The sequence below is a fragment of the Diabrotica virgifera genome, chromosome 6, assembly GCF_917563875.1.
Source record: "Diabrotica virgifera virgifera chromosome 6, PGI_DIABVI_V3a".
Lineage (NCBI taxonomy): Eukaryota > Metazoa > Arthropoda > Insecta > Coleoptera > Chrysomelidae > Diabrotica > Diabrotica virgifera.
Window position 1 is genome coordinate 247,966,071 of NC_065448.1, and position 25,758 is coordinate 247,991,828.

A 25,758-nucleotide genomic window follows, 5' to 3' on the forward strand; every position below is an offset into this window, starting at 1 on the left:
TATTGGGTGCTTATGCGTTTCTTGGCCAAAAGTGTAAGATTGCTGTCTGGCCGGGACAGCGCATCTTCTTTTGTTTTTATTCTCTGGATAAACTGTGAACTAATTCCCTCCACTCTCTTCTATCTTTTGCTCTCTTTTTGACTTCGCCCCATCTTAGTCCAATTTTTTCGTGTTCTCTCGTTCTTGTTCTTTTCCAGCTGTTGTCTGGTCTGCCTCCCTTTTCCCCTCTGGTTAGTATTCAAGTGCTTATCTTGCTATGCTGCTTTGGTCTTTCCTCAAAGTGTGGCCGATCCATTTCCATTTTTTTCCCTTGACTATAGTAGATATGTTAGTGTGCTTTGTTCTTTCCCATGGTTCTGTATTAGTTATTTTGTTTGGCCAGTATATTTTCAGGATTTTTCTTAGAGATTTGTTTACAAATGTTTGTCGTTTTTTAGTTGTATTTTCGTCCTGTTTCCATGTTTCTGCTCCATAGAGCAGTATACTTTTAATGCAACTATTAAAGATTTTAATTTTTGTTGTTTCCGATATTTCGTTTGTTTGCCAAATTCTATTTAAAGCGTTGAATGCGTTTTGCGAGCATTTGTTATTCTCGGCTGTATATCCTTTTTACACCCCCCGCTCCTTTCCATGACAGATCCTTGATATGTGAACTTGTCTACCTCTTTTACTTCATTACCGTTTATCGTTATTTTATTATTTGGATGGTTATTATTTTTTAGAAGTTTAGTTTTCTCTGTGTTTATTCGGAGTCCGATCGTGTCGGAGTACTGTGCCAATTTGGCAATTTTTTCTTGCATTTGATTTCGGTGTCCAGTTATCAGGCAGATCTCATCTGCAAATTCGAGATCTTTTAATTGTTTGATTAGGTTCCACCTGATGCCTGTTCGCTCGTAGATTACTTTTCTCGTTACCCAATCTATCATAATAAGGATTAGAGTAGATAGTACACAAACCTGTTTGACTCCACTTTCTATGGATATTTCTTCTGTTACTTCACCTGAATGTTCCAGTTTGGCCTTGTATCCTTCGTAGAAGAGTTTAATAAAGTTTATGATTTTTCAACAGTCATTGATAGTTATTTTCTTTTTTTTGAAAATTCCTCGTTTAAAACGTGGTACTTCCTGACTCAGGAGAGAGGGAATTCATTCTATTAATCAATCCCGCGTTGGCCAAGGTGAATTTCATCATTTATTCAAAGAGCTATAGGAGGATCTCGTCAAATTCAAAGCATATTTCAGGATGTATGTGAAGACTTTCGACTCCCTTCTTCTTCTTCATGTGCCGTGCTCGATTATCGAACGTTGGCTATCAAATTGGCTATAGTAATTTTGTAAACGGCAGCGCGGAAAAGGAATGCAGAGGATCTGTTATACCATTCTCTCAGGTTTTTAAGATTCTTCCGTCTACCTTGCCTTGTATTATTAAATGGAGTATCTTATATCTCTCTGGGAGTCGCATAACATGGTCAAAGTATCCAGGTTTTCGATTTTTAACTGTTCTGACGACTTCCGTGACTTTTCCCATCCGGTGCAAAACAACTTCGTTACGAACTATATCCACCCAACTTATTCGTAGGATTCTCCGGTATACCCAGATTTCAAAGGCTTCCAATTTCTTGAGAAGAGTATCTGTTAAAGTCCAACCTTCGACACCGTACAAAAGAGTAGAGAACACATAACATCTCACTAATCTAATTTTAAGATTCAAAGTAATGTTGTTTCCACATAAGTTTCTTTATCTTAAAGAATGCAGCTCTGGCCTTCTTTATACGTATTCTAATTTCTTTGCTCATGCCCCAGTTCTCGTTTAGTTTACAATCAAGGTAGGTGATTCTGTTAATTCTCTCTAATTGTTCACCATAAGCTGTTACTACTTCCGGTTGTACTGGCGTCTTATTGACAACCAGCACCTTGGTCTTTGCGGTGTTTAGCTTGAGTCCATATTCATCACACATTGTGGTAATCCTATTAATCAGATGTTGAAGTTCTTCATAATTGCTCGCAATTAACACCGTGTCATCCGCGTATCTCAAATTATTAATATTGACGCCATTCATTTTGATACCATTGAGAATCCCTACTCGAAAAAATCCAAAACAAATTGACCAAGATATGGACAAATTTCACTTTGTAGTGAAAATTGCTTAATGCAAATTTCACATTTATAAGGTCTCTCTCCAGTGCGAACTTTTATATCGTCGGCTTACTGCCAAAACCAACTAACTCCACTTTTTAAAGTTTTGAGGAATCGACGTTTTAATCTTTAATTTGAAATGAAAAATCGTTTGAGTTTAAAAATGATTAATTGACTGAAAAATATTAAAGTAAACAACATTATAAACGAAACATTTTGTTAAAAAATTATTAAAATGAAGTGAAAGTTAAAAAAAGTACAAAAAACATTTTTTTTTCGACACTTGTCGGGTTTTGGCTGTACAAAGTTAGTCAACTTCTAGGTAACTTTGAACATAGCTGTCCTCCTATCAGGCACTTGTCTTGTTTTGGCAGAACTAGAATATTGTAAATGATAAAATACTATTTTATTTAAATGGAGATGTGCAGACAACTGCACATATCTGTTTTTGGCTGAATAAAAGTGTCATCATTGGAATTAGTTGTTTTGAGACCCTTCCATTTCCCACATTTAAAATCTGCTTTGAAGTGTCTGGTTTCATCAGTACATTCTTTGATAATTATTAAGTACAAAGGCGTACTTAACTCAGAATCGACAAAAAGTGGAGTTAGTTGGTTTTGGCAGTAAGCCGACGATATGTTCATTTAAAATTTAAATTACATTTTTGAGTAAACTGTTTAGGGCACACAGTAGCGATCAACAGGTAGCAACCGCGTTCCAAGATTGCGGCTGTGATTTTGAATATTTTGTCGAGATATTTGGCACACGTATTCGTAATATAATAAAGAATGGCGGTATAGAGCCCAATTTCAGAAATATGTTAGTATGTGGAAATTACTCTATAACTAAATAAAATATTGCAAAAAGGAGCCTGTACCGCCATTAGGAACGAAAAATAAACTTTCTTCAAATAAACTTTTTTAACCCGTGCCTATAGGTCTGGATCCCGCGTATGAAAAAAAAAAGAATGTGTGTGTACTTTGTACGCACGTAAGAAGATATTCTTCTATTATATAATAGGTAATTTAAACGAAGTAAATATACTTAACAGGTTATTTGTATTTTATTTAAAAATCAAACTAACTTTCTTATCTACCACTTTCAAAAATTTTTTATTAAAACAACCAAAAATAAAAAAAATATGAATCGCCCAGGATTTGAACCCGTGTCATTCCAATCTCAGAGCTAACGCATTACTAACTACTCCAGCGAGGTCCTTGTAATTGACATGTAAGTTTCGGATATAATTACACAACACGGCGACAAATAGTGTAAAAATGTTATGCCTACATAATATTTTATTATTTTACTACAGAGAAACACAAATCCAAAAACACAAGAATTATAATAAATAATACATTTCCTAAAAACACTAATATATTCTTTTTAATGACTTATTTGCACGGTTACAAATGCATACATACCTATCTTGAAAGATTAGCAATGAACTACATACTGTTTGTGTGCGCAGGCGCGCAGATTTATGTACAATTTCACCCTCAATTGAATCGCGCCTAAAGAAGAATATCTTCACAAAGTTGATTAATAGCAAGCTGAAAATTTGTTAATAGCTTAAAGGGTGTCTAGTCGGACAAACTTTGATATATGGGAATACTGGAACAGGGGAAGTTTTAATTGTGGAACAGGTTAAAAATTTGGAACGGTCGGACCACGAAAACGTCACATGTATTTTGTCCGACAGAACAGACTTAAACTCTCCGAACAGAGATTAAACTCTCATGCAAAAATCAGACTGCAATTTATCACCTGTCATAATTCCTGTCATTTGACATATTCTACGTGTTCCACTCATTAAAACGCCCATTTGGTGATTTTTTGGCATATATAATATATTAGTAACGTCATCCATCTGGGCGTGATGACGTAATTGATGATTTTTTTAAATGAGAATAGGGGTCATGTGATAGCTCATTTGAAAGGGTATTCAATTCTCTATTCACTAATATAAACAAAAATATAATTATTTATACTGGGTGGTCAAAAAATAATTTTTAATTTTTTTGAGACAAAAAGAATGTATGTAATTTATTTAATTCTAAGTGTTGTCATAAAACAGGAAAAAATGTTTTTTTGACAAATAAATATTGCTTTTAGCTTAAATTCAATGTTAAAGCTGCCTCCCACCTGCCTCTCGGCAGTTTGAACATTTCGTTTAAGCGAAAATCAATGTTTATTTTTAAAATATTTTTTTTTTCTGTTGTCTGTCAGCAGTAAAATGCATTTAGAATTAAATAAATTACATACATTCATCTTTTTGTGTCAATTAATTTAATTTAAAATTTTTTTTTGTTGGACACCCTGTATATATAATGATGTTAATGTTTATAATATTAAATAGAGAATTGAACACACTTTCAAATGAGCTATCACACCCCCATTCTCATTTAAATAAACCAGCAATTACGTCATCACGTCTAGATGGATGACGTCAGTAATATGATATATCTGCCAAAAAATCGTAATTTAAAAATAAAAATCGACCTGTTTCGGGATTTTTCTTTAAGAGGAAACAGTAGCAATCAACAGGTAGCGAAAACGCGTTCCAAGATTGCGGCTGTAATTTTGAATATTTCTTCGAGATATTTGGCACACGTATTCGTAATATAATAAAGAATGGCGGTACAGAGCCTAATTTGAAAAATATATTAATATGTGGAAATTACTCTGTAATTAAATACAATATTAAAAAAACGAGCCTGTACCGCCATTAAGAAGAACAAAAAAATACACTTTCTTCAAATAAACTTTTTTATCCGATGCCTAGATTTTGTGTCATTTTGGAACTACTAATGAAATAAAAAATTTTAGTAGTTCCAAAACGACACAAAATCTAGGGCATCGGATAAAAAAGTTTATTTGAAGAAAGTGTATTTTTTTGTTCTTCTTAATGGCGGTACAGGCTCGTTTTTTTAATATTGTATTTAATTACAGAGTAATTTCTACATATTAATATATTTTTCAAATTGGGCTCTGTACCGCCATTCTTTATTATATTACGAATACATGTGCCAAATATCTCGAAAAAATATTCAAAATTACAGCTGCAATCTTGGAACGCGTTTTTGCTACCTGTTGATCGCTACTGTTTCCTCTTAAAGTCGCCGGTTTTATTAAATAATGAATTTTTGCGTTACTTTATGGACGCACTGTATGTCGATTTAAACTTCTTTTTTGGTAAACTTTTTAAGACAAATATCACATTTATCAGGCGCGGGTCTAAGGGAGGGGTAATGGAGTCAATTGCCCCCTCCTTGAGACCTCATATCTGTTCTCTATTGACACTTTTTTAAGAAAGCGATAATTACAATTAAAAATAAATACCGAGTTTTGTGTCCTGTTGATAAATGAAACATAAATATGGCAGAATTCCTTGGAATCGAAAAGTATTAAAAGTCTGTGGAACACCATAAATGAAAAATTACCGCAATATACTTATCTGTTTATTACCATCTAATGCCAAAGACTAGATAACAATAGTAATTGACGCTGCGCTGATCTGCTAAGCAAGAGAAACAGTGCTTAGCTAAATTTTCAAACATTTGGGAAGACGTAACTGATTTGGCCAACAAGCTACAACTATCCCTAGAAAGGCCACGGATTTCTAGACGTCAAACGAAACGAGCAAACTATGATGTCGACTGTAAAAACTATCCCTGGTTTAGTGCAGCCCACTTGTAAACTCTTAATGTTTTTCTTTTTTTCTATATCGGTATCAAGATACATGACACAGTCCGTGCTGTTTTACTTGCTTGCTTTATGCTACATTGATTATCTAAAATTTCCTCTGAACCTAACTGGTAGACTTCACTTTCTGGCTTTGAGTTGCCCTTGGTTATGGTATATCGGGGCAGGGTCCACTTGTGAGCCCTTCAGACACTTAGTCCTCCTAAGTTGCATTGAGTTGCCCTTTCTGATTTTCTTTTATGTTGTCTCATTCTGGACTATCACTAAACTAAATAATACGTTTTTGTATTGTAGATCATAAATTTAGTAAGATTCAGCGCAATTTGTAACATGTTACAACAAGCCCCAACGTTTTGTTACAACATGCCCCGTAGCACACTTTTGAATATTTATTAAAATAACTGTAAAAATATCTTGCTAATCGTAAAATCGTTAAGCAACATCAAAGTATAACTAAATTTAAAAAAGAAATGAACACCGAACGTTTCATTTCCGTTTAAAACAATAGCGATAACCAAAATTTTATGAGGGTCAAATTTTAAATTACCTCATCCAAATGAAGCACGTGCACAAAACTACTATTTGCAACTATGAGAGGATGACTGGCTAGACGGTGTCATTTGCAGGGCGATAAGAGAATAAGATTGAGTCAGCTAAATTAGTTAAAAACGGTTAAATAACTTATGAAAAAGCCATGTTACTACTTACCCTTGTTACAACAAGCCCCTTGTTCCCCTAAGTTTGTTTATTTCATTATTAAATGAAATAATTTTAGATTCAAAATATCGTTTCAATAAAAAAACAGTAAATTTAATTTAAGTATATTACTACCACAAAATCTACTTGAAGCTAACGATGAAACAATTAATATGTGCCTTACTTCTTTGTGGCAAATACTATTTATCATTGTTAGGTCTAGCTTTACTCATGTTCATTTTGATTTAGAAATTAACATAGAAAATATTGTTAATAGATTTGCTACAACCAAAGACTATGATATAGATAATGAATGATAAAATTAAATTATTTTCACTTATATTTCTATTATTATATCACTAATTTAGTTATGTGATATGTTTCTAGCGACACTGCGTCATTCGTCTAATAGTCATTAAATAACAGATATAGTTGGTACTACTGATAAACTTTACCAAATTACAAGTGTTACTATATTTTGGAAAATTATTATTAAATGTTATTAAGGCAACTTTACATAAAATATGATATGGATATTATGTCTATTTTAATTAAATATATTAAACGAAGCAGAGTTATTTAAATATATTTGATCATTTAATAAAATCCCCTGAATAACAGCCCATTCCGAAAAAGAATCCTGCCTACGCCAGTGACGAGAAAATTTTTATTTCATTGCCCCCTCCTTGCAAGATTGCTGGATCCGGCGTTGACATTTATAAGGTCTTTTCCCAGTATGAACTTTCATATGGCTATTTAAACCAAATTTCCGACCAAACTGCTTGCCACACATTTCACATTTTTATAAGGTCTTTCACCACTATGTATTGTCATATGGTTATTAAAAGTACTTTTCTGAGTGAACTGTTTAAAACATATTTCACATTTATGATGTCTTTCGCCAGTGTGAACTTTAATATGTTTATTTAAAATACATTTTTGAGTAAACTGTTTAAGACAAGTTTCACATTTATAAGGTCTTATCCCAGTATGAACTTTCATATGGCTATTTAAACCAAATTTTCGACCAAACTGCTTGTCACACATTTCACATTTATAAGGTCTTTCACCACTATGTATTGTCATATGGTTATTAAAAGTACTTCTCTGAGTAAATCGTTTGAAACATATTTCACATTTATGAGGCCTTTCGCCAGTGTGAACTTTTATATGGCCAGTTAATGTATTTTTATGAGTAAACTGCTTAAGACAAATGTCACATTTATAACGTTTTTCTCCAGTGTGAACTAGAAAATGTTTATTTAAATAACTTTGTACTGCAAATTGCCTAAGACAAATTTCACATTTAAAAGGTCTTTCACCAGTGTGAACTCTGATATGTTCATTTAAATGAACTTTTTGAGTAAACTGCTTCAGACAAATTTCACATTTAAAAGGTCTTTCTCCAATATGAACTTTCTTATGACTTTTTTGGTAAGATCCTTGTGCAATTTTCTCTTCAGATTGTCGACTTATATATCCTTCTTTTTTATGAGGCGAAGGTGTTTTGATAATTTTCACTCTGTGCTCCTCCTCTGAATCATCTAAAATAGAAACCAAGTATAAACATTGTGCTTAAAGAAAAAAATAACGTGGAAACTTCAGAATAAAAAAATACATAAATGTATTAATGTTAACCTTTAACTACACGCTCTGGCGTATTTTGTACGCCAGATATAAGAATTCTACTGCAAATATTATTGAACTTGTTTATCTACCTAAGCTATCACTGGAATGTGCTTTACAATTGTTTTTAGTTTCGTTATAATCCGCGTTTTGGGAAGATCGTAATTTACATTTTAGTATTTGTTGTTTCCCGTGGTGGACAATATACGCCACGATTACAGTAGAATAAGTAGTAATATAAGGACAACTTTCAATTGTTTTTAAGTCATTATGGCACAAAATATATTTTTCTTTATAAACAACACTTTTTCTCATGTAAAAAAATCACATTTCAAAAAATTTTTTATTAGTAATTATATTTATCATGGAATCAGATTTCAGTTATAAATCCCAACTGGCTTACTGAGAAGGAACTCCAAGTATTCGCTGACGCGGAATAATGTGTGTGTACTTTGTACGCACGTAAGAAGTTATACTTCTATTATATAATTTCAACGAAATAAATATACTTAACAGTTACAATACAAAAAATTAACAATAATTACCAAAAATTAACCAAAACTTAACAATGCCAAATATTAAAAAAAAAAAAAGAAAAAAGTATGAAAAGTCCGGGATTTGAACCCGCAATCTCGCGATTTCTCGATCTCTGGTCCAATGCTCTACCAACCAGGCCATCAAGGCGCATGTTACTGACGTTTCAGATATAGATAATTACACATCACGGTGACAAGTGAAATATAAAAATAGATGTTTTATTATTTTACGCCCAAGGAAAACAAATCCAAAGACAAAATTATAATAAATAATACATTTACTAAAAAACACTAATATATTATTTTAATGGCTTATTTGCGCTGATACATAATTTGAAAGATTATGAACTAAACGTCATACTGTCTGTGTGCGCATGCGCGCAGATTTATGAAAAATGTTACTCTCAATCGCGCCTAAAGTAATATAACTTCAAAAACTAAGTGTATTTTTTCAAAAAAATAAACAAATCCGCTGTTTAAGTGTATTTTCTTGTGGCGTATAAAGTACGCCACGCGTGTAGTTAAAGGTTAATAAAAAAATTAATTAATTATTTTATTTAGACTTCGTTTTGTTTTTTTGCATCGTCATTATTTTATATTATCTTCATTATTGTTTCATTGTTTCCTTTCATTAGTTATCCTCAACATATCTGATTGTGGGCATCTCCGTATGTCTTATCCATTCTAAGCGAAGAGATTTTATGTATGACTATATTTTCTCTCTTTAATTATTCTTCAATTTCGGCATTCGTTTTCATTCTTACTTCTCCCTCTCTTGTTACATTGTGGTCCAGTATTGTTCTCATTACTTTTCTTTCAAAATTCAGAAGGCATATTCGTCTTTCTTTTTAATCACTCAGATTTGCTGAAACACTGCTTAAGACAAATTTCACATTTATAAGGTCTTTATCCAGTGTGAACTCATCAGTGGCGTAGCTGACAGGCCCGCAAGGCGGCGAGGGCCCGACGTTAGGAGGGGCCCATTAAAGACTTCAAGCTTAATTCTTATTTTTTTTTTAATTGAAGACCAAAACATATTTTCCTAATAAGCATCAAAATAGGGAATTTGGAAGGAAGTAATGAAACAGGTAATTGACCTAACCCTTACTCTTTCCAAATTATTTTAATTTTATTTTAATTTTCCAAATTTATTTTCCAAAGTATTTTGTATTTTGACAACGGCACCCGATTTGGGCGTCGAAACGTTAATAAAAATCATTTTTTAATAATATTGTGGCTTATTTCCCATTATAAATAGTTAAAATTGTAAAAATGCCACAAGAAAATAGCTTCAGAACAACATTACTCTTTCCAGGTGCAATATAGCGTTTCGTGGACATGTTGGTAGTTTAGATGAAAGTGAATTCCAAAAAAATGAATTTTTTTCGGCGGTTCTTTTACTATATAGCTAGATATGATCCTGTTTTAGCTAAAATAATCGATAAAAACAATAATTTAAAAACAAATTACTTGAGTCCCCAAATAAAAAAAACGAATTTATAAATTTGTTGGCTCAAGAAACTGAAAATAAATTGATTATTTTAATTAAAAAAAGTTGTTTTCAATCATTTTTGACACCATTCAAGATATTTAAAAACACGATCAGAATATGTAAAATATATTTATACCTATGGAAAAATAATATGCGATGAAAATAATTTACCTTCCAAAGCAGAAGTTGTTGCAAGATTTTTGGGATTTATTCGCATATTAGACCAAAGTGCAGGTCTTGTAAATGAAATTTTAAAATTTATACAATCAAAGCACTTTTCTGTACACAACTGCAGAGGAAAGGAGTATGATGGGCAAGCGTTATGAGTGGTGTAGGTATATCCAGGCGTAAAAAGGCGCATAACTGACATTGTAACAACAGCTTCCTATGTTCATTGTGCATCCCATAACTCAACCTAGTGTTGAATGATGTCGTTGCTGGTGTACAGGAGTTGTTTTTTTACGATATATGTAATTAAGAAATTACATGATTTTTTTAGTGCAAATATTAAAAGATGGGATATAGGTACTATGTACAATTGCGACTTTGGATTCATCGCGTTTGCCAACACTTAAAAGGTTATGTGAAACCCGGTGGTCATCCAGATATGATGTTGTTATGGCTTTGCTTCGAGCTTTCCGACAAAATGAAATCTTTAACGACAATTTCATTGCTAAAAAAAAACGATGAAAAATCAGAAGCTAATACATTATAAGAGCATATATGCATAATTTTGAATTTGCCTTAAGATTACTATTCAATCTAAAATACTTAACTTTCTTAATCTAGCATCAAAATTTTTGCAATCTGAAACGGCAGAGTTAACGGTCGCCCTTCAACTTTTTTAAAAAACTCGTCATAATCTTCGAGAATTGAGAAATTCGTTTTCAGAGACTTTAGCAAAAGCAGCAAGCAGGAATAGCAGAATAGTGGGGTATTATACCGGAATTTGAAAATAAACGGATAAAATGTATAAAAAAGTTTACGATGAGCTCAGCTGCGACGAAAAAACAACTTATAGAAAAAACAATTTTGAAGTTAATGTTTTCAATTAAAACTTAGATATACATAATATTGCAACAGCTTACTAAGAGGTTTGTCGCATTAAGAGACATGTATAATACTCAACTCAACCACCCACATACACGGGGTATAGTCATATAATGCTGTGAGGTATATATTCTTTAAATTTCACCCATCGCCAGAGTTTAATATATAACACGCCAATGTAAGACTTTTGGTCGGCGTTTTAACCCATGTATTTTTGGTAGCTTAGCATGTAGAGCTTGTAAGTATAACCTAATTTTTTATCTTGGTCAACCTTTAAATTTTTTACTCTTGTCTTCACTAATTATGGTTGTACTTCTTTTAGGCTCAGAACACTGATGATGCTCTCTTTAGAGCGAAAACGTTCTGTCTTTTAATGTAGCCCTTTATTGGGGTTTTAAATAAATATACCTTTTACACAGAAGATTTTCTTCAATTTTTGTAATTAATGGTATACAGCCAGTTACAGGAACAGCTATTTGTATAACAAGGGAGGAAAGTGTTACTTTTCCTCCCGAGAATGAAGTTTACTGCCCGACGCGTAGAGGAGGGCAGTAATCATTCAAGGGAGGAAAAGGCACTTTACTCCCATGTTATACATATGGTTTTTCCACCTTCCTCAAATAACAAGTAATTTTTTCATTTTTACTTAATTTATTTATGTAACTAACCAACAAAATTTATTAGAACAAGTAGGTACAATATAACTGTCAACTGTCAAATATAAGTCAAATTATGAATGTAAACATTGTTAAATCAAAATAACAATTTACTGTTTTTTACTATTCTGCAAAATACAGGGTGTTTTATAAATACACGTTAAAATGTATAGATACTTCGTAATAGAAAATAGATATTGTACAGGGCGTCAATAAGTTATATTTCATGAATGAAATACCATGACGTCACTTTTACTTTTCCTCCCTAGGGAGGAAAAGTACAACTTTGCTCCCTACAATCAGGTCCGGAAAAGTATACTTTCGGTAGAGGTAGGTGGAAAAAAATGTTTCCTTATGGATGAGATTTTCATGTCTATTTTCAAAAAATCTATTAACATGCACTAACTACTGATGAAGACTTATTAAAGGCCAAATATTGTCATTTACACATAGTTTAGTAATTAAACGCATCAAGGACGAATTCGTAAATGAATTATTGGAACCAAGTAAAAAGAAAGCGAAGGCTGTAAAGAAAAAAAATATTAAGGAGCAAAAAGATGCCGAGAGTTTTGAGGAATCAGAAAGCCAAGTTCCTTCCGCTGAAGGTGATGCTAGTAACAATTTGGAAGACGAAGAAATGGAAATTGATTATTTAACAGTTTCAGTGGGTGATTGCCTTCAGCAACAAGCACAACAAAAAGGGGAGTCTAAAAGTAATATTTTTTCGATGGGTTTAGTCGAGGAAGAACTGGAGGAAGAATATGTGATTATCCACATAAAGAGAATTAAACCTCTGTTGAAATTTGTAAAAACTGAACAATCCTACACTTTTCGTAAGGAAGATATTACACACAAATGGCTATCACCAGTTACTGCAGGCGGAACAAACTGGACATCTGAGATACTAGTTTGTAATGTCGATGTAACAAAATTTAAAAGTTCGCTTAAATAGGGCTTTGGTCATATTTATGTTACATTACCAGAGGAGAAAAATACGAGTTGCTGAGAATTATTATGCAAGGAAGGGTCCAAGGAAGAAGAAGCATAGGAAGAAGACGCATCTCCTGGCTGAGGAACCTTAGAGAATGGTTTAACTGTAGTTCATTACAACTGTTCAGAGCAGCAGCCAACAAAGTGACCATAGCCATTATGATATCCAACCTCCGATAGGATAGGAGAAGGAACTTTAAGAAGAACAAGACTGTTTCTCTATATGGAATATATTGATAATTTTGACATTTAGGCCTTATGTTTAGAGTTTTAATTAACAATAAATCTTTTTCTAAGCATTTGTGCATTTAATCTCATTTCTCTTGTTTTTTTGCCTTGTAACACTGTTTCATGTACATCGTAACACTGCACACTACCGCAGGGCACAGTATTACAAATGACAAATTTTCAGTAGTAATTACACGAGAGATTTGGAAGTACTAGGGAAGTGATCATAGCAGGAGATCTGAATAGTAGAGTCGGACAGAAGGTAAACAACAAAGTGGTAGGTCCACATGGAGAAATAACCCAAAATGACAATGGTGAAAGATTAATTCAAATATGCGAAAACCATCAGCTAAAAATAACAAACGGTTTTTTTAAACACAAGGACATACACAAATATACATGGATTCAGGTAACCAGAAATTTAAAATCGATCATAGATTACGTAATTACAAAACAAAATACAACATTACAAGTAATGGATACAAGAGTATATAGAGGATTATCATGTGATTCGGATCACTTTATGGTAAAATCCGAAATAGTTTTTCCGTTTAGATCCAAGAAAACAAAAGAACCACCTGAAGCCACAGAAATTTTTAACACAACAAATTACAACCTGGACAGCTTACAACATGAAAGTACGAGAACACTATATCAACGAAGACTAAATGAAAAATTAGAAGATATGTACAATCCAAAATGTATCCGTGGAAGAAGTGTACGAAAATATAATAGACAGTATGCAAACAGCCGCAAAAGAAGCGCTTGGTTTAAAATCCGAGCGCCACAGTAAAAAGCTATGGTGGACCGAAGACATACAAAACCTAATAATGGAGAAAAAGAAAGCGTACGCACGGTGGCTAAGTACTAAACATCAAGTAGACAAAGACAAATATTTGGACCTACGAAGAACAACAAGAAGAGCAGTAACAGCAGCAAAAAAAGAAATGTGAGATAGGAAATGGCAAGAGATCAACACTTACATAGGCGGAAGGAAGTGTTCAGAGACATCGAAATTTTTAAACAAAATAAAGAACACAGAAAGAAATACTACTTCTATTCAGTTAATATCAACAGAAAAATGGAAAGAATACTACGAGAGTTTGCTAACAGAAAGTAGAGCCGAATATACCACCCAATCACCAACAGAAGTATTCGTTGAAGGCGAAGAGATAGTAGTGGGAGTTGATATGGTGAAGAAAGCTGTAAATGAACTAAAAAATGGTAGAGCTCCAGGGCACGAAAATATTCCTGCCAAATATTCCAAGTCACCCGACTTGGGCGTCGAAACGTTAATAAAATCATTTTTTGGTAAAATTGTGGCTTATTTCCCATTGAAAATAGTTGATTATAAAAATGCCACAAGGAAATAGCCTCAGAACAACATTAAAAAAATATGTGAACCATCACACTACCTATTTGACTGCAAAATTTCAAATCTGTATTTATTTTGATAGCCGCAATATAGGGGTATCTTCATCTTAAATGCGACACAATGTGTATATAGGTATACGAGTATATATGTAGAGTGTAGAGTATAGTAGAGTATAGAGTATATACCTATAAAGGTATATGTGTCGCCTACCCGCATACTGAGGTCACGAGCCGCCACTGCTTCTGTGAAAATTTCAAGTAAATCCATGCTGGACGAAAAAATTGCGAACCAAAATGCTTCATTTCCTCGACTAATGCCTTTAGTAGTGCGGGTTGTTCAAACGCTTTGTGGAAGTCTATAAACGTTAGAACTAGAGGTCTATTGTATTTAATTGATTTTTCAATCAAGACTTTTATGCACTGTAGGTGGTCATTTGTACCGTAGTTGGGGAGAAAACCAGCCTGTTCTCTTGGCTGGTACAGCTCAAATTTTGCTTCCAATCGATTGGTTATTGTTCTAGTGTACAGTTTGTACAAATAGTTGAGTAGATAAATTGACCTGTAATTCTCTAAGTTCATGTTGTCACCCTTTCTATGCAGAAGAATTTAAATAGAGTTATTCCAAGCTATCGGAATTTTTTGACTATACAAGCAGATGTTGAAGAGGTCTTGTATTTTTTTCAGGAGAGAAGTTTTGCTAAGTTTTATAGCTTCTGTAACTATTCCATCATCTCCTGGATCCTTGTTGTTTTTCATTTTTTTGTGCATATTGTATCTCATCTTGAGTAATTTCTGGAATATCCTCAGATCCCTGGTTTTGTACCTTTTGTCTATTGTCTTGATTTATGTTATTGTTAATTTGGTTTGTGTATAATATAGTGTAGAACTCTTCGACTATTCCTAGTATTTTCTGTCTGTCAGTTGTTACCTCACCCTTTTTATCCCTAAGCTAGAAAATGGGTGGGTTCGGACGACCAAAGCGGCTGGAGAGCTGAGTAAGCGGTAGCGTTCAGACTACATCGCTGAAAGTCAGCCGCTGAGACATTTAGTAAGCTTTCCCTATCAGCGCTGGATACAACCACTCAGCCGATTTGTGCTGACACTCAGCCGCCGTGGTTGTATAATATAGGTATAATTTCCCCTTAAGGTCTTTCCCCAGTGTGAACTTTTGTATGTCTACGTAAAGTAACTTGTTGAGTAAACTGTTTAAGACAAATTTCACATTTATAAGATCTTTCACCAGTATGAACTTTCATATGGATATCTAAATTATTTTTTTGAGTAAACTGCTTGAGACAAATTTCACATTTAAATGGTCTTTCACCAGTATGAACATTCATATGGATATTTAAATTATTTTTTTGAGTAAACTGCTTGTGACAAATTTCACATTTAAATGGTCTTTCACCAGTATGAACTTTCATATGGGTATTTAAACTAAATTTCCAACTAAACTGTTTAAAACAAATTTCACATTTATAAGGCCTTTCTCCAGTATGAACTCTCATATGTTCATTAAAAGTAAATTTTTGAGTAAACTGCTTAAGACAAATGTCACATTTATGAGGTTTTTCCCCAGTGTGATCTTTCATATGGTTATTTAAACTAAATTTCTGACTAAACTGTTTAAAACAAACTTCACATTTATAAGGCCTTTCTGCAGTGTGAACTATCATATGGTTATTAAAAGTACTTTTCTGAGTGAACTGTTTAAAACATATTTCACATTTATGATGTCTTTCGCCAGTGTGAACTTTAGTATGATCATCTAAAGTACATTTTTGAGTAAACTGCTTGAGACAAATATCACATTTAAAAGGTCTTTCACCAGTGTGAACTCTCATATGGATATTTAAAGTACTTTTCTGAGCAAACTGCTTCAGACAAATATCACATTCATAATCTCTTTCACCAATGTGATCTTTCAGATGATTATTTAAACAAAATTTCCAACTAAACTGTTTAAAACAAATTTCACATTTATAAGGTCTTTCTTTAGTATGAACTATCATATGGTTATTAAAAGTACTTTTCAGAGTGAACTGTTTAAAACATATTTCACATTTATGATGTCTTTCGCCAATGTGAACTTTAATATGTTTATTTAAAGTACATTTTTGAGTAAACTGCTTAAGACAAATATCACGTTTATTATCTCTTTCTCCAGTGTCAACTTTCTTTTGACTTTTAAAATCGCAAGGTTTACATTGGTAAGATCCTTGTGCAATCTGAATTTTCTCTTCGGATTGTCGACTTATATATTCTTCTTCTTTATGAGGCGAAGGTATTTTCATAATTTTCATTCCGTGCTCCTCCTCTGAATCATCTAAAATAGAAACCTAGTATAAACATTTTGCTACAACAAACAATTACAGTAGGGGAAGCAGGGATGCTAAATTTGCAGTTACTCGAGCGTTATGGGGACCTATTGGGTTATGAAGATTAGGTCCTATCCATTTTAGTGGAGACTTTCCATTTTTTTAATTCAATTTTCCATTTCCAAAAATCGTTTTTTCCTATTATAGCGCCATCTATCCATAATTCGAAAAATGTCTTGAATAATAGTTACTTATTTTTATGTAAGGAACCCAATTCTGCAATAAAAATGGGGGCTCCTATTTGAGATTTTAAAAATCACTGATAGAGTAGAGTATTTATTGGTAATAATGTACAAATGTACTTTTACAGGTCAGCAATAATTAAAATTGTCTAAAATTACATTAAAAGTTGACAGTACTTCAGTAAAAAAAACCTATTACTAAAATTTAAAAACTAAACACTAATTAAATTACAGGACAAAACAAAATTTAGATCTGAAGTACTCCTCAAATGAGTAGAAAGCACCCATCAGAAGATAATTTTTAATTTGTCTCTTAAATTGGTTAAAATCAAGACTTTTAATAGATATTGGTATACAGTTATAAAATTTCAATGCTAGGTATCTGGTTCCATTTCTGGTCCTCTCAAGTCGACTGAAGTCTGGTACAAGGGCATCATGATTTCTAGTCTGATAAGTATGCTGTTGTGTTTTATACAGATCTACATTTTGATGAACATACAACAGGCACTGCATAATGTACACAGAAGGTAGTGTGAGAATCCTCAGGTTTCTGAAAGACTGCCTACAATCGTCCCGATAACCCTGACCTGTGATTATGCGAATACACTTTCTCTGCTGACCAAACACCTTATCTATATGGCAAGAGTGTCCCCAGGAAAGGATTGCGTAAGTTAGTCGTGAGTGAAAGTTGCTGTGATATGATGTAAGAAGGGTTTGAAGGGAGGTAACCTTAGATAGGTTTCTAAATAAAAAGAGTTGGCTTGAGAGCTTTTGGGAAAGTTTCAGTATGTGCCGTTCCCAAGTGAGTCCCTGATCAAGATAAACACCAAGAAATTTAGCTTCCTGTGAACAATCTGTTAAAATGGGATGTGTAATGGTGTTATGTCTTAGGGTAAAGTTCACTGTTTGTGATTTTGAGTTATTGAGAGAGAGACGATTTGCCAAAAACCATTGGAACAAATTGCTCTCTGTGGTCTCAAGATCAATATCACTGATTTGGGAAGGGTGGTAACTTTGATAGCATGTAGTATCATCAGCAAATAGGACTGTGCTTACCGGGCCCTCTTGTGAAAATCCCAAGTCATTTATATAAATGAGAAATAATATTGGACCTAGAACTGACCCTTGAGGCACTCCATACATCAAAGATTTTTTATCAGATTTAAGCTGGTTAAAAAACACATATTGAAATCTATCTGATAGATAAGACTCAATCAATTGAATAGACATAGGATGAAAATTATAGGCATGTAATTTTTTAAGAAGAATACTATGAGTGACACAATCAAAAGCTTTAGTAAGATCAAGGAACGAGGCAAGGGTATCAAGAAAGTTTTCAAATCCTTCCAAAATACTGCCTGTAAAATGATCGATAGCAAGTGTTGTTGTTTTGTTTTTTCTAAATCCAAATTGCTGCACTGCAAAAAGCCGATTAGATTCAAAATAGTCATTGATCTGCTTCTTTAGGATTCTCTCAAACACTTTGGAAAGAATTGGCAAAAGAGAAATTGGACGAAAGTTATTATGATCATCAGCCGAACCTTTACGTTTAAAGAGAGGTATGTGACTTTCGCAGTTTTAAACACTGAAGGAAAAATGCAGGATGAAATTGAGTAGTTTATTAGTTTAGTTAAAGGTAAGCTAATGTTGTGTTTAATTGCCTTGATTATTTTTGTGTTCATTCCATCCGGGTCCTTGCTCTGGCTATTTTTTAATTCTTCAATTGCTTTTACAACTTCCTCCAAATTTGTTGGCTCAAATCTGAAGGAGCAATGATTAGAGGCGAATGAAGGAGCATGTGGTATAAAACTAAGGTATGTATTGAATGATTGGTCAGTATGATTAAGTGTATTTATTACATTTTCAGCAATACCACAGAAGAAATCATTAAAACTATTTGCATTGAGTGATGAATTTTTTATTGGTAAATTCTTACATCTTGAGTTTATTAGGGACCACATAGCCTGTTGACGGTTGTTAGAGTTTAATATAAAATCATCATTAGATTTAATCTTTGCCTTATGTATAGCATGTCTGTATTTTTTCCTATATTCTGAGAGTGTTTTCTTTGTCACTAAAACGGGGTCACTTTTATTTAAAGATGTCAAAAATTGTAGTTTCTCCCTCATAAGTTTCAAATCATCATTAAACCAAGAATTTTTTTTACATTGTTTACCTTGCTAAACAAGCCTAGATTTTTCAGGAAAAGACAGATTTATTGCCTGCGTTAAAATATCGATAAACATTTTAAACCTTGAGTCCACATCAATACATTCATTATCAATAAATTCAAAATTTTGTAAGCAAAGATTGTTATTTAAAGAGACCAGTCCCATCTCTGTAATGGGCCTGTAGCTTATTCTAGATTTAGAAGTAGTTTGGGACACTTCACATTTAAACAATATGCCTTTGTGGTCTGAAGTGTGTGAAAGATCAACAGCTTCGGATTGCAACATGGTACTATTAATATTTGTAAATATGTTATCAAGACATCTATTATAACGGGTGTTAAATTTTATTGATTTTTTGAGGTTATAGGATCTAAAGAAATTGCACAGATCCAGGGCTGCAATATCCCTTTCATTGAAGTGCACATTGAAATCCCCTGTTATAATGATGTTCATTTCATGAAATATTGCAGGGTTCTTATTTAAATTATTGAAGTTACCCCCACCCCTCTCCGTGGGGGGTTGTGTTTGGTATCATTCAATAAATTTTTGTAAAATATTGAACACATATTTTCAATTTTTCGATATGATGTTCATTTCATAAAATACATATTAGCTTTTTTTTGTGAAACTTTGTGACTCGGTCATTTCCTTACTGAAGGATTCTTATGTATTTTGTCTCCTGAATTCTAATCTGCAAACGACATTTCGATATCTGGAACCATCTTCGAGATAATAGGCTTCAAAGTAGAAAAATGTGAGATCACAATCCTTTGAATATCACACGGCTGACACAAATAAACATCAAATTGAATTTTATTATTTACTTATTTAAACAAATTATATAGTTATGTTGTATTAAAATAATATTTCTAAATATGTATGACTAAAGGAATTTTATTATTTATTACTTAGCGTATGTATGAACAAAGCATAATATACAACAATGCAATCTGCAGATTACTTTCGTACTTCATATTTTGCACAGTACAATATTCTTGTCACAATACCTAATCCAAAGCAGTTGTATATTTGTGGAATAGGGTATACACTTTATACTCAGTATTTTATTTTTTGTGTGGATCAATAAATAATAATATAAACAAAAATAAAAATAAATAAAAACTTATTGCATTAGCTGTTTACATAAATTATAATTGATGCAAACAGCTGTTTTATTGTCTTCAAAGCTGGCTGTTATTATTTTTCCCATACATTTTCTCTCTTATTTATATTATCTCTCTTAAACATTACGTGCTGGAATAAAGAGCTTGGTCTCTTAGAACTTATGAGCTGGGCTCTATGAGTCTAGCATGGTTGATAACTTGCATATTTTAAATAAAAACAAAAAAATAAATTTAAAAACTTTGTAATATTAATAAAACACCACCTTCTTCATAAAATATGTGTCGATAACCTACAACCACTGAACAAACAGCTGTTCAGTGCTACAACCTACAAATTCTCAATTTTTAAGTGTTTTGTTAATTACATGCATCCAGTCGCTGCAGAGCACTGCTATCGATGCAGCAGACACCTGCGATTCCTCACATCAGGCGCACAAGTCAGACAGTATAAAGTTAGCATTTAACAAGTACACAGCACATTGCTTGAGAGTGCCACTTGTGTTGAATGCATGTGACAATCGCATAAGAGAGACTGCACCTTTAGATCTCTGACATATATAATGACGTGCAACGGTATTTATAATGTACCAACCATGGAAGTTAAAGGCATAGGCTATGGGCTACATGGAATAGGCAGTGGGGTTGTTAAAAAGGAAATATATAGCAAATATGATAGCGACCAGGAGACTGTAAACAATGAAGTAAAACAGTTAACAGTATACAATTACAATACATAACCAAATAAATTTGTTAATATAAGTTTACAGACATGCAAATTTTAAGATTTAAGACCTTATTATTATCCGAGATGTCTAATATACGGTACACGCAAGATTTCCTGAATCGCTTGAATTGGAATTCTAGAGATTACAACATTTGTGAACTTACTTTTATTTCCTATTTGAAGTGAATATTTGTCTGGTTCATCCTTGAATTCTGGGAGATGTACTTCTGTAGATAGCTGACTGGCCACGTATCTCTGGTCATACTCCTCCAATTCCTCTTTAACTTCGACTTTAACATCCATAATTATTCAATATCTAAAGGGCAATCAAGTTTACACAACACTTTACATTACAGTAGTTCCCCTGTGCAAGTCTCTAAGTTTTAGCCTCAGTGATCAGTCACAGTGTTTAGCGACGTATGGCTAGCTTAAGTAAAAATAATTCTTTATTCTTTTAAAATAATAAGCATTAAATAAATTCATAAATTGCAAATAATGCAAAACCCAAATTTCCAAATTTGTTTATAAACGTTTACAAATGACAAATACAAAATGAGGTTAGTCTTTAGTCATGTCCATGTCACATGTCACAGAAAAAATGACAATTAGGGATTCCAATGAACTGTCAGTGGTGGCCGGTGGATGGCTAAACTGACATGGCCATAGACATAGTTAAGGGGGGTGGTCATGGCGTATCTAATGTTTACCTTGAATATGGACAAATTTGTAAAGAATATCCTGTTTGGTTTTGTTTTTTTGTTAAAGACAGTTTTACATTATGCTATTTTCATGCTAGGCAAGAGCCATGCAAGACAGATCACGTTACTGCGCATGCCCACGCGCTATTTCCATGCAATTCCTGTGCTAGACGAGAAATTAAAACATGTTCTATTTTTCATGCTATTTTGATGCAAGTCCTGTCAAAATTCATGTTGCCAATATGACAAAATTTATAGTTTAGAAAAAAACTTAACCTTATTGTGTAAGTTTAAATTGTATTTATTGAATGTAATAATTTGTGATTTATATTTGAATATATTTAATTATGGACTGAAATTTTCAAGTGAAATATGTAAAGTTAATATTTTGATATATTTCTTCTATTGGCAACAATGAAAATGGTATCTAAAATTGCACAGAAATAGCTCTGATGTAAAAAGGTCATGCTAGGCAAGAGATATGCCATGCAAGACGGACTTGCATAGCATGAGACTTGCATAGCCTTGATGTAAAGCTGCTTTAATTGTGTAGCGAAATTTGTGAAATTGTGATAGCAAATTAAATATGAAGTGGTTTAAACATTGGATACGCCTATGGATGACAGTTTCGTCATCCAGCAGCCATATTATATCACGTGATTTGGAATGCCTAATTAATTTCTGTGGTCATGTCTTCTTCTTGTTCTTCTTATGGACTATGCTTTTAACAATCCACCCAGATAAATTTGCTCTTTAAATCCGCTTAAACTTCGATTTTATTAATTTTAACTTCCATAATTATTAATTATCTAGGAAAAAATAGTTACAATTGGTCAATTGAATAGTGCAAAAAGCGTGCAAGTGCAAAGTCTGCAAACCAATCGGTGTTGCAAACTTTCATGCAAGCAGCAAGTCTTTTCACTTGCATCTCGGAACAGCAATTTAGGATCTTGTTCACAAGCGTTGCCAGCCCAAGGTCTCATACGGGCTAATTTGAAATATCGAAGTTTTCAGTGCATTTTTACCAGTGATATGGGAGAGAGATTCTCCCTCCCACATCACTGATTTTTACGTACAGTCATGCTACTATAATATACTGTTATTTATAGTATCATGCGTACAGTCATAGCCACCTTTACTTTACAAGCCATGAAGAGAAAAATGCAACGTCGCAATTGATGACGTCGGTAGTCTGACTTTCGGACTACCGCGTTCGAAAATACGATTTTAAAGTACAAATTCTGGTAAAATTTATAGTATTTTTTGAGTCGAACAAGAAAATATTATTAATTATAAGTCTGTACAAAATAATATTAAAAGTAATTCCTTGTAAGTAACGTTTATTATACAAAAAAAACCAATAACAAGAATATAAACGGGATTCATTTTTTTCGAATCCTAAGAAAACTAATAAGTATTTTTCAAAAATTTAAACGCAGAATGAAAGATTACGTTAGGACCGAGGGCTGAAAGTCCCTGAAAACTTCTATGTTTATTTTAATAAGTTACAGGGGTGAAAAACTAAGAAAATTTAGTGTGATTTTTAGTTTCGAATATGTCATTAAAAAAACTTTTATTCATTCTAAGGGACTTTCGGCCCTCGGTAATAAAGTAATCTTTCATTCTGCGTCTAAATTTTTCAAAAATACTTATTAGTTTTCTCAGGATTCGAAAAAAATGATTACATTTAAAATACAGGCGTCAAAATTTTGCATTTTGTTCCTTTCCACTTAAAGCTTGTCGCACTTATTTAGAAACACCCTGAATTGATAAAGAGCAAATCTAGTTGTTAAACATAAGCGAATTAATAAAAAAAAACAGAATGTTACGAAAACCGGAGTCTATAGTTGGGTTTTAATTTCAGTATTTTATAAATACCCGGTACACTATAAAAATTTAACTGGTAAGCAACAATATTATTACAGCGGTATTGTAAAAGAATTAGGCTATCACATATTAAAAAAATCACTTAAACCTGCCAACAGGTTTAGGAAATATAAGACATTGAAAATGACAAAATTTTTAAGTGGACGGATTTCTATATGCACGCAAGTTTATACAAGGTGTCCCAAAAGTAGTGGAACGGTAGAATATTTCGCGAACTAAACATCGGATCGAAAAACTAAAAAATACGTGTTCAATCATTTTCAAAAATCTATCCAATGACACCTAACGTCAACCCCCACTACACCCCCTGCAGGTGGGGTGGGGGTTAACTTTAAAATCTCAAATAGAAACCCCTAGTTTTTCTTGCAGATTTGGATTCGCTACGTAAAAGTAAGCAACTTTTATTCAAGACATTTTTTCGAACTGTGGATAGATGGCGCTATAATTGGGAAAAATGATTAATCCTGATACCATAGGTAAATTATAGAAACGGTCTAATATCTCGAGAAATACACTGCCAAATCAGAAACCAAAAAAAAAGGTTTTTAATACTTTTCGAAAACCTATCGAATAACACTAAACATGACCCTCCAACCCAACCCCTGGAGGTGGGGTGGGGGGTAATTTAAAAATCTTAAATAGCAACCCCCACTGTTTATTACAGATTCAAATTCGTCATGAAAAATTAAGCAACATTTATCCGAAACATTTTTGAAGTTATACTTCTTTACCGGCGATAGAGGGTGATTTTTTTATATGTTAAAACCTATCAGCCCGGCGCATGCGCATTATAACTTTGTTCTGATTGGATGTTCAAATGACATGTTAAAAATTATCCGATATGGCAGCTGTGGTTTGGAGGTAAAGGTAAAGGTAAACAAATGTATAATATATTAGTTTTATTGTTGTGAGGACAGAAACAAAAAAGTTTATAATATTGTAGTGACTTTTAAATAGTTTTTAAAAGCAACAGGTACGTAATAATTGTTAATGTATCATGGGTATAAACCTACCTATTTGATCTGGCAAAATACATAGTATGTAATACTTTTATTTATATATTTTGATTACCATCAAAATTTCTATCAATATTCAGCTAATATATTGTTTTTTACTCTATGTTTTGTTGTATTTTTTCAATTCTAAATCATTTCAATTCAAAATTAAAATAATTTGATCAATTTTCAAAATATCAAAAGTTTAATCCGTTTAGTTAGTCGATCTTCGTAAATAATGACACATAGTGTCCGTGGCTAAGCGGAGAAGGCGAATGAATTCCAATACCAACCGCTCTTATCAGCGCTGGTTCGAGTCCCAATAGAAACTTTCTTTTTTGTTTTCTTTTAATACATTTTATGATTGTAAGTATATTTATTATATAATTGTATTTTCAGAAAATACGTATTTAGTTAAAAAAATTTTCGACAATTAATATTCAGACATCATTTGTGGCTTGTTTAATGTGTTTGTGTGTGTTTTATTCTTTTATTATTTTAATTTTTGGCACTGTTCTAATAAAAATGTTTGAGAAGTAGTAAGTATAAATTAGTTTAATATTTAAACAAAATATAAATAAAAAGTATATTAATTTCATTTAAATCATATAATAGAAGTATAACTTCTTACGTGCGTACAAAGTACACACACATTCTTTTTTAGAATTGTTGATAGATGGCGCTTTAATTGGTAAAATATGATTTATTGGCGCCATCTATCAGCAAATTTAAAAAATGTTTCAAATAAATGTTGCTTAATTTTTCATGACGAATTCGAATCTGAAATAAAAAGTGGGGGTTGCTATTTAAGATTTTAAAGTTACCCCCCCCCCCCCCCCACCTCCAGGGGGTGGGGTGGAGGGTCATGTTTGGTGTTTATCGATAGGTTTTCGAAAAATATAAAAAGCCTGTTTTTTGGTTTCTCATTTGTAAGTGTATTTCTCGAGATATTAGACCGTTTCTATAATTTACCTATGGTATCAGGAAAAATGGTCTTTCCCAATTATAGCGCCATCTATCCACAGTTCGAAAAAATGTCTTGAATAAAAGTTGCTTACTTTTACGTAACGAATCCAAATATGCAAGAAAAACTAGGGGTTTCTATTTGAG

The 25,758-nt window shown here is 32.8% G+C and overlaps 1 protein-coding gene across 2 annotated transcripts in view; it reads right to left on the reverse strand.

The window, feature by feature from the left end:
- LOC114336318 (zinc finger protein 664-like) overlaps positions 1-21,638 on the reverse strand; it is a 29,011-nt gene extending 7,373 nt beyond the window's left edge. Inside the window, exons 1-2 of one of the 2 annotated variants that reach the window (XM_028286660.2) lie at positions 21,233-21,638; positions 11,932-16,815 (exon numbers count right to left, since the gene is read on the reverse strand). In XM_028286660.2, coding sequence (XP_028142461.2) covers positions 15,632-16,815; positions 21,233-21,371 — 1,323 coding nt within the window. In that variant the 5' untranslated portion in view covers positions 21,372-21,638 and the 3' untranslated portion in view covers positions 11,932-15,631. Of the gene's footprint in view, positions 1-11,931; positions 16,816-21,232 lie in introns of those variants that run through there. The other variant, XM_028286662.2, reaches the window with a different exon arrangement.
- Between the last annotated feature and the right edge of the window lie 4,120 nt (positions 21,639-25,758).